The sequence below is a fragment of the Procambarus clarkii genome, chromosome 20, assembly GCF_040958095.1.
Source record: "Procambarus clarkii isolate CNS0578487 chromosome 20, FALCON_Pclarkii_2.0, whole genome shotgun sequence".
Lineage (NCBI taxonomy): Eukaryota > Metazoa > Arthropoda > Malacostraca > Decapoda > Cambaridae > Procambarus > Procambarus clarkii.
In genome coordinates, this window is record NC_091169.1 from 29700587 (window position 1) to 29718805 (window position 18219).

Consider the following 18219-nt stretch of genomic DNA (forward strand, 5'->3'; position numbering starts at 1 on the left):
TTGGGCTCCCCCAGGTTCAATTCTGGGTTACTTTAGATTCTTTGGTTTCGTTCCGGAGGTTTCTTTCTCTTGGGCCCCCCCTTTGAGGGGCTCAGGAGGCCTTTGGCTACCTCGTGTGTGACTTGATTCTGCCTTCTGGGGTTCCGGGGTCTTCCTGGCTTACAGACTGCTCTTTTTGGGTCTTGGCACATGTTGGGGTCGTGCGGGGCCTTGGTTTTTGTTGTCAAGGTGGGCCTTTAGTCCGGCTTTTGTGCTCTTTCGATGCCTTCTTAGTCTGGGCGGCGCTGTGCTCTGCCTGCCGGTCGGCTGCTTGTCTTTCTTTTCTTCATATATTTTTCTAAGGGGACCCTCCTGCGACTCCCCAGAGCTTACTAGGCTGATATGCTAATGTCAGACTTTGGCATCAGTTATGTGAATGGAGCTCTATATATGTATTGCACGGTTTGGTAAACTTACTCCCATCATCTATACATGTCTTGTGCGCCCTAAGGGTTAAAAGAGAAAACCAAATTTTTTAAATTTTTTTTATGAGACTGTAGGTGACAAAGGCTAAATAGCCCGGAGCAGCTCAAGGGTTAATTATCTTAATTAACACTTTGGCGTGCCCCGCCCGCCACCCCTCAACTGTGCGATTTGGGTCCCAGCCTTTCACGGGAGCGAGCGTTAATTCTGAAAAGTGTATACTCTCTTCAACTTTGTCACTTTAATTCTCGTTCTACGAGATTAAATTTGGTATCATTGTGTTCGCAATAAAATTCTCTATAGCACTAAATGCATATAAACTCCAAAAGCCCAGCTAATTACCCGCAGGAAACAGAGAAAGTGCGAATGAGTTACCCAGGAGCGCGCAAAAGCGATAAAATGTGTTCACTCTTTTCACTCTGGTCACCTCAATTTTTGTCCTAGGTCTTTCATTTTGGTATCAATGGGTTCGCAATAGAATTCTCTAGAGGAATATTAGCATATAAAATAAAAAACCTGGTCACGCTCCACCCGCCGACGAGTTGAAGACGGGCCACGCATTAACCGCGAGTGAGCACCCAGACGCCTTCCAGCTACACTCCCAATTCCTGCTCACAAATGTTTAGTATTTAGTATTTTAGTATATGTAGTATTATAGTTTAGTATTTTTTGTGTAGTAGTTGTACATCACATAAGCATTGTAGATAGCCATTTGCACAAAATAGATGGTCATTTTCTTCGTCCATTTGTGAGTTTTCCTTATGAAGTGATAATATTTGATCATTTGGTCAAAGTGATCAACACCTTTCATGTTTGTATTGTAGTCACAGATTGCATTCGCTTGTTGACAGTTACCAAACAGTCCCCCCAAAATCGGAAAAAAACCTGATTTTTGGCAATTATTTTAGTGGATGACGCAATGCTGCGTCATCCCCGAGATTACCGACAGTAAACTGATGACGCAATGCTGCGTCATGCCCGGACTAAAGTGTTAATTTAAGGTAGAATGTAATTGGTCAACAAATAAATCAGCCACAACTGGCAGAACTTGGTACTTTGAACTTTTTTGGTGGGGATTTTTTTCAGAATTCAAACTATTTTCTTTGACTCTTTAGGTTGTTTTGATGATTAGGGACCAGATTAGGCTTTATCACTTATATAAAGTTTACATATATATCCCCTAAATCATTATAAGTACTACCTTGAGGTAGTACTGTATTGTACTGTAGTGTACTGTATTTTTATATTTTGTGTTTTGGGGAGGTTATTTTTTCTTGACTTCATTTCAATACATATTGACCTACAACTTTCACATATTCGAGTACGAATGTCAAACAATGTTTATTAAAACATGCAAGTAAAATAATGAATTAGAACTACAGTACCATAATTACTGTCGATAACTTGATCTTCAATTATCTCTATAATTAATATTTTTAACTTGGAGTGAGCATCAAAAATCCAGTTTCTGAACGATTCTCACCATTTTTACATATAGTGGGCACAGCTGTCTGTTCTACAATCCTATTTTATTGTTTTTTCATAAACCTTAAATGTTGGGAGTTATGGATTTTTTAGTCTAAATTTGGTGCATATTTCAAATGCCCTATTTTTTTTTACAGTAAACTACTGTATACTGAATCCTATAATAATAACAAAAACAAATGATGATTATATGCATACAGGGCATTAACAAATAACCTAACCAAACTGGGCAGCCACGAGGCATTCAAGCAGGCGATCTAGTGCGTTGCAACTACCTAAACATACTATGCAACGAAACAGCCGCTTGACCCAAGGTTTTCCGAAGAAGAATGGGTAAACAGGAGAAGGAGTGAGGAACCAGACACGCACGACTTTGGGCCAAAGGTGTCGTCGACCCAACGGCATCAGCGCAGGGTCGTCGATGACCCAACGGCATCAGCATAGGGTCGTTGACGACCCTACGTTGTCGTAGGTAGGGTCGATGCCCTAACTACCTCATGCTGCTTAACAACAAGCAGCATGATGGGGCAGAACAGGTAATCGTCACCCTGAAACAAGGGCAACGAATAACCTGCAAATTCCCACAAGGCGAGATGGGACTTGGTGGACACATCCAAAGTTCAACCAAGCCCCAACGGGGGCTTCCAGGGCCTGGAGGGGAATGTATTCCTACTGGGAAACCCCAAACACTGGTGCTGCCAAAGCCTGCTGTAACCTTGTATATTATCCGGGCAAATTGGCCCCTGTGAGGTGAGCAACCTCGGAGGCCCAGAGGAGGACTGCCCTACTGAACCTAGGTATCACCTAATAGGAACACTGGCACCCTCCCAACGGGCAATAAAGAAAACTAAACATTGAAATGAGAACCCCGAGGAAGCACCACAACCCAGGGGACCAGAACGAGGCATGGCCACTACAATTATGCAAGCTGTGCAGCCAAGTGCACCCCAACCAGCAACAATCACCCCTTACCCAGGACCAAACGAAAGTACCGACAACTAAGCTGACCCCAAGGGCGAGGAAGAAGCCCAGCAACCACTACCTCTACAGGAATGGGAACCAGAAAGAATCAGGGAAGAGAACTCCGAGACCCAAGAGGTGTACTCAGAGGGCACTTAGGGAAGGGAGCCCCTCAGTACATGCAGCCCTTGGTACCAACTCCTGGCCACCGCACCAACGCACAGCAGGAACACCGCCCGGGTGAAAAGCCTGTCAGGCAACCGAGAACAGAGTAGACATCCGCGTCGTTTAGTTTTAGTCGACAGACAGACGGTTTGGCTGCCGGCTCGGTGGGCCAGGACCCCCTCTACCCCTCCTGGGGGTAGGGAGTTGGCACAAACAAGCAGCGTGCGGTGTAAGGACATGTTGCTTATTAGTGTGTTTTCCTTGGGGAAAATTTCTAGCCTCTGTTTAGTCTCAAGTTGCAATTTTTCTACCAGGAGGGGTCTATTTTGGAGCGCCTATCTTTTTGGGTGTTCAACCCCGGTCGATGGTACTTGAATACTTTCCTACATGAGTGTTTCATAGGCCATTACTCCCTGCACCTCTCTGAGGGGACCATGTTCTGGATAGTGGTCCCTGGTAGACATGACAACTCCATATGACTGAAGCCCCATAATAATATTAGCTAATATCAGTCCAATAGCTCCATGGAGCCGACGGGGCTCCCCCACAGAAAACAAATATACAATTATGATCATTACTGAAAAGTTCTGGTTCCAGACTCTAGTCTGAAACACCAATATACTGGAAACAAAAAGACACTGTGCAGTCTAAATATAAAATGGCTAAACTGGCTTTTAAAAAAAGTCCTGCTAATACTTGTGTATATACTTATCACAATTAAGGAACAGTAATATAAAAAAATAATGGAGTTACAGTCAGTCATAACAAGCAAACTAAAGTGAGTAGACTTACCATATCCATAACAGCAAGTGATGGGAGGATACCAATAATGAGGTAGAACACAGTCTCCAACATCTTAAACCTCTCATGGAAAATTTGTTGATAGAGGATGCCCAGCACAGCAAGAACCCATATTCCCCATCTGTAAAAAGCCATCACTAATTTTGTATAAGCCTTAAAATTAACAATTTGTCCAAAATACTAAAATTAATAAAAGAATGTAATGAAACTTTCCTGGTGCTATTTGCTAGTACATGTCCCACTAAGCCTTAAGACTGTACCATCTCTGACACCCATGCTGAACTTCTGGGAACCAGGTCCAGAGTCTGATTCTCTCTGTGATGTGAGGGCAGCACGGGAATCAGTGATCAACCCAAAAACTGAGGAAGCTGATCAGAAAGTCAGAAATGCTACGGGGTTCCTGCCATGAACCCCAACTGAGAACTGAGGTGGCAGGAACAGGGTGCCACAGGTGGAAAATGATGCTATGAAACAGATCCCAAACCACCTGGTAAGGCAAAATGAGGTACCCCTTGAAGAAAAGATAGAGTGCAGGATTTTTTAATTTTTGCCTCATTTCTGGTTGGCTTCTCTTCAAAATCTTACTTCCAAAGCTGCTGCCATTTCTATCTTTGATGTCAGGGCATCATATTAATGAGCTCTGCGTGCTTTCCCTTATGCAGCCTGTCAGCCCAGCAATGAGGAAGCCTGGTCGTGGACCAGGCCATGGGGACGCTAAGCCCTGAAACCATCTCAAGGTAACCTCAAGGAAGCCTTCTTTGTCATTCGTGCCAAGTGATAGGTTTGTCCATCTTCAGACTTCCTAATTATTCCTTATGAACATCAAATCTTCTGTCTACCATCATGGGCCAATGATCATGGAGGTTTGGCTTATTTTCCTGGTGTGCTGTTATCTAGTACAGTGACAGTGGCTCGGCTTACGAATGCCCCTCTTTACGAACATTTCGGGTTATGAGCCCAATTTCTTTGTAAAATCAGAATCGGGTTACAAACTTTGCCTCGGGAAACGAGGTTTGTTGATACACGTGTGGCCGACCTTGCGCGTGGTGGTATGGCAACCGCACCTCAGTTTAACAGCACCTCCCGCCTAGTGACAATTGCGCCTGAATTCTTTGAAAAGAATTTCAGTGTTTTTCGGATTTTTAGGTATTTGAACATAATAGTTATTATTATTATATATCTCACCATGGGTCCTAAGAAAGCCAGTGGTAAGGTTCAATCCAAGAAAACACATGTGAGAATGACCACAGAGGAAAAACAAGAGATCATTTGTAAACATGGAAATGGTACACTGACTGTTGAACTAGTTAGGCAGTACAACAAATCTATGTCAATGATATGCACTGTAATTGCTAAGAAAAAGAACATTATGAGTGCTTAAAGCATATTAACGAACACGGAACAAAGAACAGAAACACTTGAGGAAGTTGAAAAGTTTTTATTAATTCACCCATAGCTAGCTGTAGTAGGCTGTTATGTTAACCTTTTTAATGACAATGTGATGTCTCACTTCAGACAAGTGTTACAATGTAGGGAAAAACAAATGTCACTAGACAGGCTTTTAGTGAGAAAAACAAGCAGTGAGCCACAAGCAGGTCCTAGCGGTATGCAGGCAAAACGTGCAAGAGTGTGTACCCCAGAGAAGTCATCATTGCCTGATGTTATAATGGAAAGGGCCTTTCCCTTCCAAACACTAACACCTTTCCTCCCCCTCCTCCTCACCATCTTCCATACACCAACAAGAGTCAACAATAAAGGCAAGCAATAATTTGTAAATACTTTATTACTAAAGATTTGGGTGAATTAGGTATAAAATTTACTTTGAAGTGAATTTTATGGGAGCAGGGAACAGATTAATTCAATTTACATTACAGTGGCACCTCGACTTACGATAATTTTGAGTTACGATCTAAATTTGATCGAAAAGTGCGACTTGACTTACGATAGTGTCGTCGAGTAACGATATTTGTTGGTACACGTTTGGGTCGACCAAGCGCATGGTTCTCGGTCACGCGGGCCAACCTGCCTCAGTTTACTAGAGCTGCCTGCTTAGTGACGATCACGCCTATAAGAAATTCCGTTTTAGTGGCGATTTTTTTAACATAAAACTGATTATATCACGCCATGGGTCGCAGAAAGTCAGTGGTAAGGTTCAACCTAAGAAAATAGTTATGAGTTGAGGCAGTAGAGGATATCCCTTCTTCATTAAGAAGTATGGGAAGAACTGCAAAGTTCAGTTGAAAAAACTCACCCAGATAAAGCTGAAGCAGGCCGTGGCATCGACCTTTTAAATGACAATGTGATGTCTTACTACAGACAAGTGTTAAAATGTAGGGAAAAACAAGTGTTTTTAAGACAGATTCTTAGTAAGACAAACAAGCAGTGAGGCACAAGCAGGTCCTATTGGTATGCAGGCAAAACATGCTAGAGAGTGTATCCCAGAAAAGTCATCACTGCCTGATGTTATAATGGAAGGGGACTCCCCTTCCAAACAGTAACACCTCTACTCCTCCCCCTGCATCACCATCTTCCATATGCCATCAAGAGTCTTCCATAAAGGTAAATAAACATATGTACTGTATTGAAGTTTGAGAACAAAACTGTATTCAGTATAAAATGTATTTATAAGTTAATATTTTGGAGGGTGGGGGAACGGATTAATTCAATTCCCTTTATTTCTTATGGGAAAAATCGCTTCAACTTACGATCCGTCTCTGGGAACGGATTACCATCGTAAGTCGAGGCCCCACTGTATTTCTTATGGGAAAATTCATTTCGGTTTACAAATTTTCGGCTTACGAACCGTCTCTGGGAACGGATTAAATTTGTAAGCTGAGGTACCACTGTACTCTCTGCAGGCAACCACTGTTATAGTGGCTTATCCCCAGGCCCATGATCTCCAGAGGTGAAAGTTTCAGGCTCAGTCTTTGTGGTGGTGTTTACTAGTGACGCAGAGCTCTTTTATCTTTATCGTGATTTTATCTTATAGTGATTCTTTTATCTTTCCCTTGCTCACATGGGGCTCTCTGGGGAAAGGAGAAGGCCCACATATACTGTAAATACATCCCACCACCCCCCAACCCTTAACACTTTTGTTACTCTTTAGTCAATAAAACATGTATTTGAGCATTAATATTTGATGCACTCCCCCGTTTTCAGCCACATTTGTAGCACATATACTTCACGTACAAAATTATTTAAGAATATAATACAAAAAGTTAATACAGTAATATAGCATGAGTGGGAGCCAGACATGCTTCGGAGAAAATGACATCAGCAATTATTATTTATAAATGCTAATCCACTATAATCTGTGTTGTTAAAATTCACCTGTGCACTTCTAAAACTCTATATTATGACCTTATCGATAAACCAGCAAATCCATGTTCCCTGAATAAATCGAGGGCTGCCTGTTAAAAACTGGTCTCAGTTTTTCTTGGACAACATTTTAAAATTGCATTAATATATATTGTTAAAATTTGTTAACAGATAGCCTGATTAGCTATCCAAACAAAACTTTTTGTTACATGAGAGAAAATAAAACAAACCTGAGATGAAAAGTCCAAGAGTCTTGAGGTAGTGGGCGGAGCAGCAGCCAGGGTGTATATGATGTTGCAATGAACACGTAAATCATTGCTCGATCACCGCGGTGGAGAACCTCCTTAAGTTTCCTGGAACAACAGCGGTGATAAATTTCTCAATGAATTGGTAAATCTACAGCCACAAAATTATGTGAAATTGTTCAGATACATTCTTTGCTAATTTAAGTCAAGTATATTAAATATAGCTTGAAGTGTACTGAAACACCTCTTTTCTGGGTGGTTCTGCAGTAGCCATCATTGCTTTTGGTAGGGACTAACTACCTGTTGAAGATACTGAGGATTAGTATCCCTGTGGCCCAGTCTCTGACCATGCCTCTTGGTTGCTGGTCTGATCAACCAGGCTGTTCAATGCAGTTGCTCGTAGCTTGATGTATGAGTCATATTCTGGTTGATCAGGTATCATTTTTTAAGGGGCTTGTTGAGTTCTCTTTTGAACACTGTGATAGGTTGGCCAATTATGTGTAGAGGGAGAGTTTTTAAAAATCTTGGGCCCTTGATGTTGATAGTTCTTTCTTGGCCTACCTATTGCACCCCTGCTTTTCAACGAGGCTATTTTGCACACCATGCCATGTCTCCTGGTTTCATGTGGAGTTATTTCTGTGTGCAGATTTGGAACCACTCCCTCTAATATTTTCCAAGTTAAAATTATTATGTATTGCTCTCATCTGCACTCTGCAGAACACAAATTTTAAAATTTTTAGGAAGTCCCAATAATTTAGATTTTTTATTGAGTGGATTCAGGCAGGAAAAGACCTTTGCATGTTCTCCAGGTTGGCAATTTCTCCATCTTTGAATGGGACTGTTAGCAAGCACCATTAATACTCTCCACCCTAGAGAGTATTAATTAACACTTTCACGTCCTAATGACGCATTATGCGACATAAAACAAAAACAAGCATAGTGGGTGATGACGCAAATGGCATCATGCATTAAACTTTGCATAGTCTTAATATTAAGTATAAACATTATGAGTGAAAGAGTTTAACATTGGGTTGTGTGCCCACCTGGAATGCTCGGCCTACCTTCCGGTGTGATTTGGGTGCCCCGCCGGGCATGTGATACTAGTAGTGCTAATATCTTGAAAAAGAATTACTGGTATGGCATCTCTTGTTTAAAAGGTCTTGTTATCCATCCTGACTTTTATCTTACTGTTGCGACAGCTACTTTATTGTGTTCTTTAAAAGAACTGTAAAGTCTTCTGACAAGATTACTCCCAAATCTTTTATATTGCTTTTTCTTTCAACACTGTGGATCGACTGCCATGTGTAATTTTCATTTTGATATTTTACTTTTTCCATAGGGCAGCAGCTAGAATTTATCTTCATTTAACATCATGTTATTTTCCGTGGCCCATTAATTGACTTGATTAACATCAGAATAAAGGTTTGCTGTGTCCTCTATAATGTCTACTCTCATGAAAATCCTACTGTCATCTGCAAAGGATGATACAGTACTATAGTTTGTATTCTTGTCTATGTCTGATATGTGTATGAGAAGGAGTACCAGAGCAAGCACAGTACTTTGGGGGACTGAGCTTTTCACAGTGGATGATCCAAATTTTGTCTTGTTGACAATTACACTCTAGGTTCTGTTTGATAGAAATTAAAGATCCATCTCCCTGCTTTGGCCATACCAATTCCTTGCATGCACATTTTTGAGCAATAACACCATGGCCACATTTGTTGAAAGCTTTTGCAAAACCTCTGTATATGACAAGCATTTTGCTTGTCTTCCGTGGCATCTAAGGCCATGTCATATTGGTCTAGCAATTGAGAGGGGCTGGAGTGCCCTGTTCTGAACCCATTTTGCCCAGAGTTATGTAAACATCTTGATTCCATGTGGTTTGTGATCTTACGTCTTAGACCTTTCAAAGATTTTTTAGGGGGGGGAGGGCTATAATTTTTTGCATCTGCTTTACTACCTTTGTGGAGCTATGTGATCTCCAGTTTTAACAATATCAGGGATAACACCAGTATCTAGGCTCAACTTGTGACTGCACAGGTCTGTGATCCCATGCTTATCTGAACTTTGATTAGGTTGTGATCCAAGTAACACACATTTGTAATCATTATGTTCTTAATCAATTCATCACTATTTGTAAAAATATGGTTTAGGGTGTTGTCTTTTCTGGTAGGTTCTACTATTTGCTAGTTTAAGACAAATCTGTCACACATATGCAAAAAGTAATTTGTAATTACTCAAGTGATTACAAATGGCCAGGCTGACCTTATTTGTGTGTGACTTTATTTTGACTGCTTCCTGCATGTCAGTCAAAATTGCATTTGCCACAATTTCCATTTTAGGTGCCTAAGTTGAAATCATCAAGGAAGGTGGGTTTTGGGTAGGGTTTGAGGTTTTCTGAGCAGTATTCTATTTTCATAAGTTGGTTTTAATCCTTAGACCGCGCATATTACCGCATATATTGGGGGCCTGGTGGCGAAAAATATTTGAATTGTGTAAAAATAACTTAAAAATGTTAAACAAATCTCCAACTTATTGGCCAGTGTCGTGAAACTTTCATCAAGATATTTTCAGAAATTAATTTTAGACGAATTTTTAAAAAATAATAACGTTTTGTTGATAAGGAGAACAGTTCCTAACAACTGGAACTGAAGGATTATGCAGTAATAAAGAGATGCAAGCACCTGTCCGACACTCAAAGAGGAAGAAGAATAGTAGTAAGAAGTGTCCACAAAGTGGATACTGTATGCAGTTGGTGCCTTTATATCATTGCTGAGTAATACATAATAACACAAATAATAATGAATAACTATGTTAATATGCTCTATTTTCTTATATATCATATAAATACATTGTCTAATGTTAATATATGTTACTTTCATCAATGTCCCAAAAATATTTTTGTTAGGGAATTTTCTGGGGGGAGCCCCTACGGCTTCCCGGAGTTTACTAGGCTGATATGCTAATGTCAGACTTTGCCATCAGTCATGTGTATGGAGTTCTTATGGGCCTACCGGGGACCACGAGCCAGAACCTGGCCCCCCCCCCTAGAGGCAAGGGGAGCAATGGCCTATAGAAACCTCCGTGTAGTTGGAAGCATTCTATGTCTGCCATCGACCGGGTCAGGCACCCAGAAAGGTAAGCATCCCAAAACAAACCCCTATTCTGGTGAAAATTGCAACCAAAACCCGAACGAGTGGATAGAACTCCCCAAACAAAGACTAGCAAACTAGTATGACGTCACCCGTCACCGCGCCGCTGTCTGCGCAGCTCCCCCCTCCCCGGGAGGGGGAAGGGGAAGCCCCATACCTTCCACGCCGGCTATCCACACCCCAGTTCTTGAGGCTGATGCTATCGGCTCGGTTGTGTGCTCTAGCTCCAGAAATTTTGCGGCGCTGTGCCTAGTGTGTGGCGGCTGTTCTCCAGGGGTGAGAGAGCCAGGAGTTACTCTTCAGTACTCGGGCTGCATGCGTCTAGGGTTTCCTTCCCTAGGTGCCCTGTATGTACTGCCCTTAGAGCTTGGGGTTGCCTTCCACAAGTTTCTCGGGGTCTGACACTGTAGGTCCGTTTAACTGCTCGGTTTTTTGGCCGCCCTTTGGGTCCTTGGGTGTTTTGTCTCCCTCGATTACCTTAGGGTAGGAGGCAGTTTTGCACTGGTAAGGGGCGCAGGGTGCTGCACAGCTTGCTGTCACCAATCACAGCGGCCGGCTCTGTTCCTTGGGGTACGCTGTCTTCTTGCGGAGTTTTCTTTTTCTTTTTCTTTTTGCCTTGGTTGGAGGTTCTGCCCTACTTGCCACTGGTGTTTGGCCCCGTCCTGATATTTGGTGGTGACCCCTGCTAGGTCCCCGTGAGTGTACACGTCCTTGGGGTTCAGCTGTAGACAGTTTGTTTGGTAGTTTGGGGCACTGGTTAGCAGAACCCTGCCTGGGTTTACCTGAGCACGAGTCCTCTTATAGTAAACACTCAGGACCCTGGGAATTCCCTAGGGGACGCGTTGGTCTGATGGATGTGACCCCAGGGTTCCCCATAGCTTCATGCGAGTTTGAGGGTTGTTCGGTCCCGTTGTCTCAGGGCGACCCTCACTGTTTTTGCCTCCGTCACGCAGCCTGTTGGGTCAGTGACACTTTCGACCCTGAGTCGAAGGCTATCAGTTTGTTTGTCTGCAGCCTTCTCCTTTTCTGGCAAAGAATGAGACCTGGGGATGTTGGTACTTGGTTGGTTAGGCCGGGGGTGCATCATGTTTTGTGTCCGGTTGCGGCTCTCCGCCGGTATTTGCGAGCCACGGCTTCTGTGTCCGTGTTTCCCTTCTTCCCTGATCGAGGGTGCAAGTCGCCCATGTAGTCCGCAGGATTATTAAGGCTATCCAGCCTGCTGTCTATCCCCGGGCCCATGACGTTCCCAAGTTTGCAGCTCTTGCTGTCATTTTTGGGAATGTGTCTTGGGCTGACATTCGGGCGCGTGGATTTTGGTGGTCGAACAGGGTCCTGGCTGCTCGTTACCTTGTTAACGTCTCTGGGCACTGTCGGGCTTGTGTCGTTTTGGGTCGGCAGATGCAACCAGTTGTCTCTACTTCAGGTTGAGGAGTGAGCAGCAACAGCCTCCCGGGTAAGTCCCTCTACTTTCCTCTGTGGGTAGTTAGCTCCAGGGAGCCGTATGGCTCCCCCCCCCCCCTGAAAACCAGCATTGAATGTAATGAAACCATTTTCTGGGTGAGACCCAGAGGCTCCCTGGCATCCCTCCCTCCCGCCGATCGGTGTTTTTCTTTGCGAGTTTTGACATCCAGCCTCAGAACTGGGGTGTGGATAGCCGGCGCGGAAGGTGTGGGGCTCCCCCTACCCCCTCCCAGGGAGGAGGGAGCTGCGCGGACAGCGGCGTGGTGACAGGTGATGTCATACTAGTTTGCTAGTTTTTGTTTGGAGAGTTCTATCCACTTGTTCAGCTTTTGGTTGCAATTTTCACCAGAATAGGGGGTTTGTTTTGGGATGCTTACCTTTTTTGGTGCCTGACCCGGTCGATGGCAGACATAGAATGCTTCCAACCACACGGGGGTTTCAATAGGCCATTGTTACCCTTGCCTCTCTAGAGGGTGCCAGGTTCTGGCTCGTGGTCCCCGGTAGGCCCTAGAACTCCATACACATGACTGATGCCAAAGTCTGACATTAGCATATCAGCCTAGTAAGCTCCGGGGAGCCTCCAGGTCTCACCCAGAAAATGGCGTTTCATTACATTCAATGCTGTTTTTTTTTTAAGACTATTTCTTTTTTCTCCCTTGTTTATTATCTAATTTTGTTGTAACCTTTACATCCAGGAGAATGCATATGTTTTCCTAACTATGTGAAGATAGAATAAAATTTATCAACAAATAAATCAGTCACAACTCGCAAAACTTGGGACTTTTAACTTTTTTAGCTGATTTTTTCTCCAATTTCAAACTCTATTTTCTTTGTCTCTTTAGGTTGCTTTGATGATTAGAGACCATATTAGGGTTTTTCACTTATACAAAGTATACCCTAAATATATCCCCTAAATCATTATAATTATCTGTATATTTTATGTTTTTGTGGGGTTATTTTTTCTTGACTTCATTTCAACACATATTGACCTACAACTTTCACATATTTGAGTACAAATGCCAAATAATGTTTATTAAAACATACAATTAAATTAATGAATTTAATTGTTGTTTAATTGGTGTTTAATTGTTTAATTTAATTTACTACCTTCATTCATTGTTGATAACTTAAACTCTAGTTTCAGAGATAATTGAAGTTGGAGTGACTTCTAAAATTCCAATTTTGACTGATTCTCACTATTTTGACATACTGTGTTCTAAGCTGTCTGTTCTACAATCCCTTCAGAATGGATTTTTCATAAACCTTATACATTTGGAGTTATAATTTTTTTTTTGTCTAAATTTGCCGCATATTTCAAATGCCCTATTGACGATTTGTTTTACAGTAAACTATACTGAAAACCTATATTCTAATTTGATGAAAATAAAGATCATATGCTGTTCTGAGAGAGTAACAACATTAAATGAACAATTGGTGATAGTTCATTTTTTTTATTCTAAACTGAAAATCTGAAGTTTTCAATACTCAATTTTAATATTCATTTTGATTCTCTTGTTTTTCAAGATACACTGTGATCATTTAGAGAAAGTTGGAGCATTTGCCTAGCTGATTATGCAAAAAAAATTGTAAAGTGTTTGTGCAAGTTTTAAAAACCTATGTTAAATTATTTTGTCAAATCGTATATGTAATGTATTGCGCGGTCTAAGGGTTAAACTGCTGAGAATTTGCCTTAGGTGGTTTATATACAAAGACAATCACCACATTAGGAATTTCTAATTTGATTAATAGCATTTCCAGAACATAGTTTGTTGTGTTTAGCAACTCAGTGCAGATGAGTGTAGGTGAAGAATAGGTCTCAGAGGCTTGGTGTTTCGGGCTTGGTGAGTTACTGAGGGGGAGTTCAGAAAAAGAAACAAAATTAGAGAGTTATTAATGTACAGGAAGTCCCCAACTTTCAATGGAAATGCATTCCTAATTTTCCACTGTAAATCTATTGGTTAGAACATGACATCCTAAAGGAACAAAGCTGAGATACATTCCCAAAGCACCAAAGTTTGGCATACTGTATTTAAAAAAACCAGCGTTGAATGTAATGAAAAGCCACTTTCTGGGCAAGACCCGGAGGCTCCCCAGAGCTATACTGGGCTGATGTATGTGTATGTGTATATGTGTGTGTGTGTAGCCTAAGTGTAGTTACAGGATGAGAGCTACGCTCATGGTGTCCTGTCTTCCCAGCACTCATTGTCATATAATGCTTTGAAACTACTGACGGTTTTGGCCTCCACCACCTTCTCACTTAACTTGTTCCAACCGTCTACCACTCTATTTGCGAAGGTGAATTTTCTTATATTTCTTCGGCATCTGTGTTTAGCTAGTTTAAATCTATGACCTCTTGTTCTTGAAGTTCCAGGTCTCAGGAAGTCTTCCCTGTCGATTTTATCAATTCCTGTTACTATTTTGTATGTAGTGATCATATCACCTCTTTTTCTTCTGTCTTCTAGTTTTAGCATATTTAATGCTTCTAACCTCTCCTCGTAGCTCTTGCCCTTCAGTTCTGGGAGCCACTTAGTAGCATGTCTTTGCACCTTTTCCAGTTTGTTGATGTGCTTCTTAAGATATGGGCACCACACAACAGCTGCATATTCTAGCTTTGGCCTAACAAAAGTCATGAACAATTTCTTTAGTATATCGCCATCCATGTATTTAAAAGCAATTCTGACGTTAGAAAGCATAGCATAGGCTCCTTGCACAATATTCTTTATGTGGTCCTCAGGTGATAGTTTTCTATCTAGAACCACCCCTAGATCTCTTTCTTTATCAGAATTCTTTAAAGATTTCTCACATAATATATAGGTTGTGTGGGGTTTATGTTCTCCTATTCCACATTCCATAACATGGCATTTATTAACATTAAATTCCATTTGCCAAGTGGTGCTCCATATACTTAATTTGTCCAGGTCTTCTTGAAGGGCATGACAATCATCTAAATTTCTTATCCTTCCTATTATCTTAGCATCATCAGCAAACATGTTCATATAATTCTGTATACCAACTGGTAGATCATTTATGTAGACAATAAACATCACTGGTGCAAGAACTGAACCCTGTGGTACTCCACTTGTGACATTTCTCCATTCCGATACATTGCCTCTGATTACTGCCCTCATTTTTCTATCAGTCAGAAAATTTTTCATCCATGTTAGAAGCTTACCTGTCACCCCTCCAATATTTTCGTTTCCAGAACAACCTCTTATGTGGAACTCTGTCGAAAGCCTTTTTTAGGTCCAGATAGATGCAGTCAACCCAACCATCTCTTTCCTGTAATATTTCTGTGGCTCGATCATAGAAACTGAGTAAATTCGATACACAGGATCTTCCAGATCGAAAACCATACTGTCTGTCTGATATTATATCATTTCTCTCCAGGTGTTCTACCCATTTAGTTTTGATTAGTTTTTCCAATACTTTCACTATTACACTTGTCAATGATACAGGTCTATAATTGAGGGGGTCTTCCCTGCTGCCACTTTTGTAGATTGGAACTATGTTAGCCTGTTTCCACACGTCTGCTACGATTCCTGTACACATGGATACCTGAAAGATCAGGTGAAGTGGAATGCTGAGCTCAGATGCACATTCTCTCAGAACCCATGGTGAAACTCCATCTGGGCCAGCTGCTTTGTTCTTACTGAGCTCCTTTAGCATATTTTCCACTTCATCTCTAGACACCTCTATCCGCTCTATGTTGTTCTCTGGAATTCTTATCGTGTCTGGTTCTCTGAAGATTTCATTTTGTACAAACACACTTTGGAACTTTTCATTTAATGTTTCACACATTTCCTTTTCATTTTCCATGAATCTGTTTCCCATTTTCAACCTCTGGATATTATCCTTTACCTGCAATTTGTTGTTTATGAATTTGTAGAATAGGCCCGGTTCTGTTTTACATTTATCCGCTATCCCTTTTTCAAAATTTCTTTCTGCCTCTCTCCTTACTGCCGTATAGTTGTTTCTCGCATCTTTGTATCGCTGGTATGTTTGGGGGTTTGGCCTCTTCCTATACTGATTCCATTATTGTGTCTTTTGGTCTCTGGCCCTCTCACAATTTCTGTCGAACCAATCCTGTTTTCTGGCCCTGCCTCTCTGTTTTGGTATGAATGTTTGTGTGCCTTCCTCGTATATTTTAAAAAACTTGGCATACATTTCATTTACTTCCCTGCCTAGCAACAATTCTGTCCAATTACACTCATTAAAAATTTTTTGAAGTTCCCCATAGTGACCTCTCCTTAAATCGAGTTTATCAACAGTTTCAATGTCCCCATTTTCTTCTAGATGATATCTTAAAGCATAATCAATGTCTAACAGGACATGATCACTCTTTCCCAAGGGAGGAAGGTACTGGATGTCAAATATCTCTTCTTCTTTCCTGGTGAATACTAGATCCAGTAATGACGGTACATCTCCTTCCCTCATTCTTGTGGCCTGCTTTATGTGTTGATACAAGAATGTCTCCAGAATGAGGTTCACAAATCTGCATGTCCAAAAGTCCTCCGTTCTTTCTTCATAGGTCTCCCAGTCTATTGCTTTAAAGTTTAAGTCTCCCAGTATCAACAGTCGTGATTTATCTTTATCTGCTTGTACAATAATATCTCTCATGACCATTATGAGGCCCTCTCGTTTGTGATCCAGTTCTTCCTTTGTCCATGTGTTGCTTGCTGGTGGGCTGTAGGCATTTACAATTCTCAGCTTATCATCCTGATTCCAGATCTGCAATGCCATTATGTCAATATCTCGAGGGTTTTCAAATATTAACTCTCTTACCTTCAGGTGTTTTTTCACCAGTACAGCCACTCCTCCTTCCTTCCTTCCTAGTTTTCCTGTCACGTCTCCAAACTGAATAGCCCCTTGGGAATATGACTTCATTTATTATATTTCCTTCAAGTTTCGTCTCTGATAATGCGACAATATCTGGGACCCTAAGCTGGATTATATCTTGCAACTCCAAAGTTTTTGACCTCACTCCATCTATGTTGGTATATACAATTTTCAGGAACATGTTCCCTTTTACTTGCTCTTTACTCCCCCTTCCACTACTGATCTTGGTGCTTTGTTTTTATTTACCATTTCACTAGCTTTCCAGTCCCTGTCACTTTGTAGAAAAAAGAATTTCTGTCTTCATTTCTCTCTCCATTTAGACGTTTTGCCTCAATTAGGTTAATTTTCAGCTTTTCTGTCTTCCTTGGAGAGGTGTGTGCGTGTGTATGTATGTATGTATGTATGTATGTATGTATGTATGTATGTATGTATGTATGTATGTATGTATGTATGTACTGTATGTATGTATGTATGTATGTATGTATGTATGTATGTATATATATATATATATATATATATATATATATATATATATATATATATTATATATATATATATATATATATACATACATATATATATATATGTCGTACCTAGTAGCCAGAATGCACTTCTCAGCCTACTATGCCAGGCCCGATTTGCCTAATAAGCCAAGTTTTCCTGAATTAATGTATTTTCTCAAATTTTTTCTTATGAAATGATAAAGCTACCCATTTCATTATGTATGAGGTCAATTTTTTTTATTGAAGTTAAAATTAACATAGATTTATGACCGAACCTAACCAACCCTACCTAACCTATCTTTGTAGGTTAGGTAGGTTAGGTAGTCGAAAAACAATTAATTCATGAAAACTTGGCTTATTAGGCAAATCGGGCCTTGCATAGTAGGCTGAGAAGTGCGTTCTGGCTACTAGGTACGACATACATACATACATACATATATATACATACATATATATATATATATATATATATATATATATATATATATATATATATATATATATATATATATATATATATATTAGACTATGGCAACACTCAATTGATGAGGGTTCTAGTTTACCGGGAACCACGAGCCAGAACCTGGCCCCCCTCAGAGAGGCACGAGGAGCAATGGCCTATAGACAGTCCCCATGTGATTGGAAGCAGTCTGTGTCTGCAGTCTACTACACATAAGGGGCATAACTGGCCGACCCCTCACAGTGTTCAAGAGAGAACTGGATAAGCACCTCCAAAGGATACCTGATCAACCAGGCTGTGATTCGTACGTCAGGCTGCGAGCAGCCGCGTCCAACAGCCTGGTTGATCAGTCCGGCAACCAGGAGGCCTGG

The 18219-nt window shown here is 41.2% G+C and overlaps 1 protein-coding gene across 1 annotated transcript in view; it reads right to left on the reverse strand.

The window, feature by feature from the left end:
- Positions 1–18219, reverse strand: part of LOC123755364 (monocyte to macrophage differentiation factor 2) — a 90049-nt gene that overhangs the window by 23256 nt on the left and 48574 nt on the right. Inside the window, exons 4-5 of the mRNA XM_069327836.1 lie at positions 7422–7544; positions 3865–3994 (exon numbers count right to left, since the gene is read on the reverse strand). Of these exons, the coding sequence (XP_069183937.1) occupies positions 3865–3994; positions 7422–7544 (253 nt within the window). The remainder of the gene's footprint in view (positions 1–3864; positions 3995–7421; positions 7545–18219) is intronic.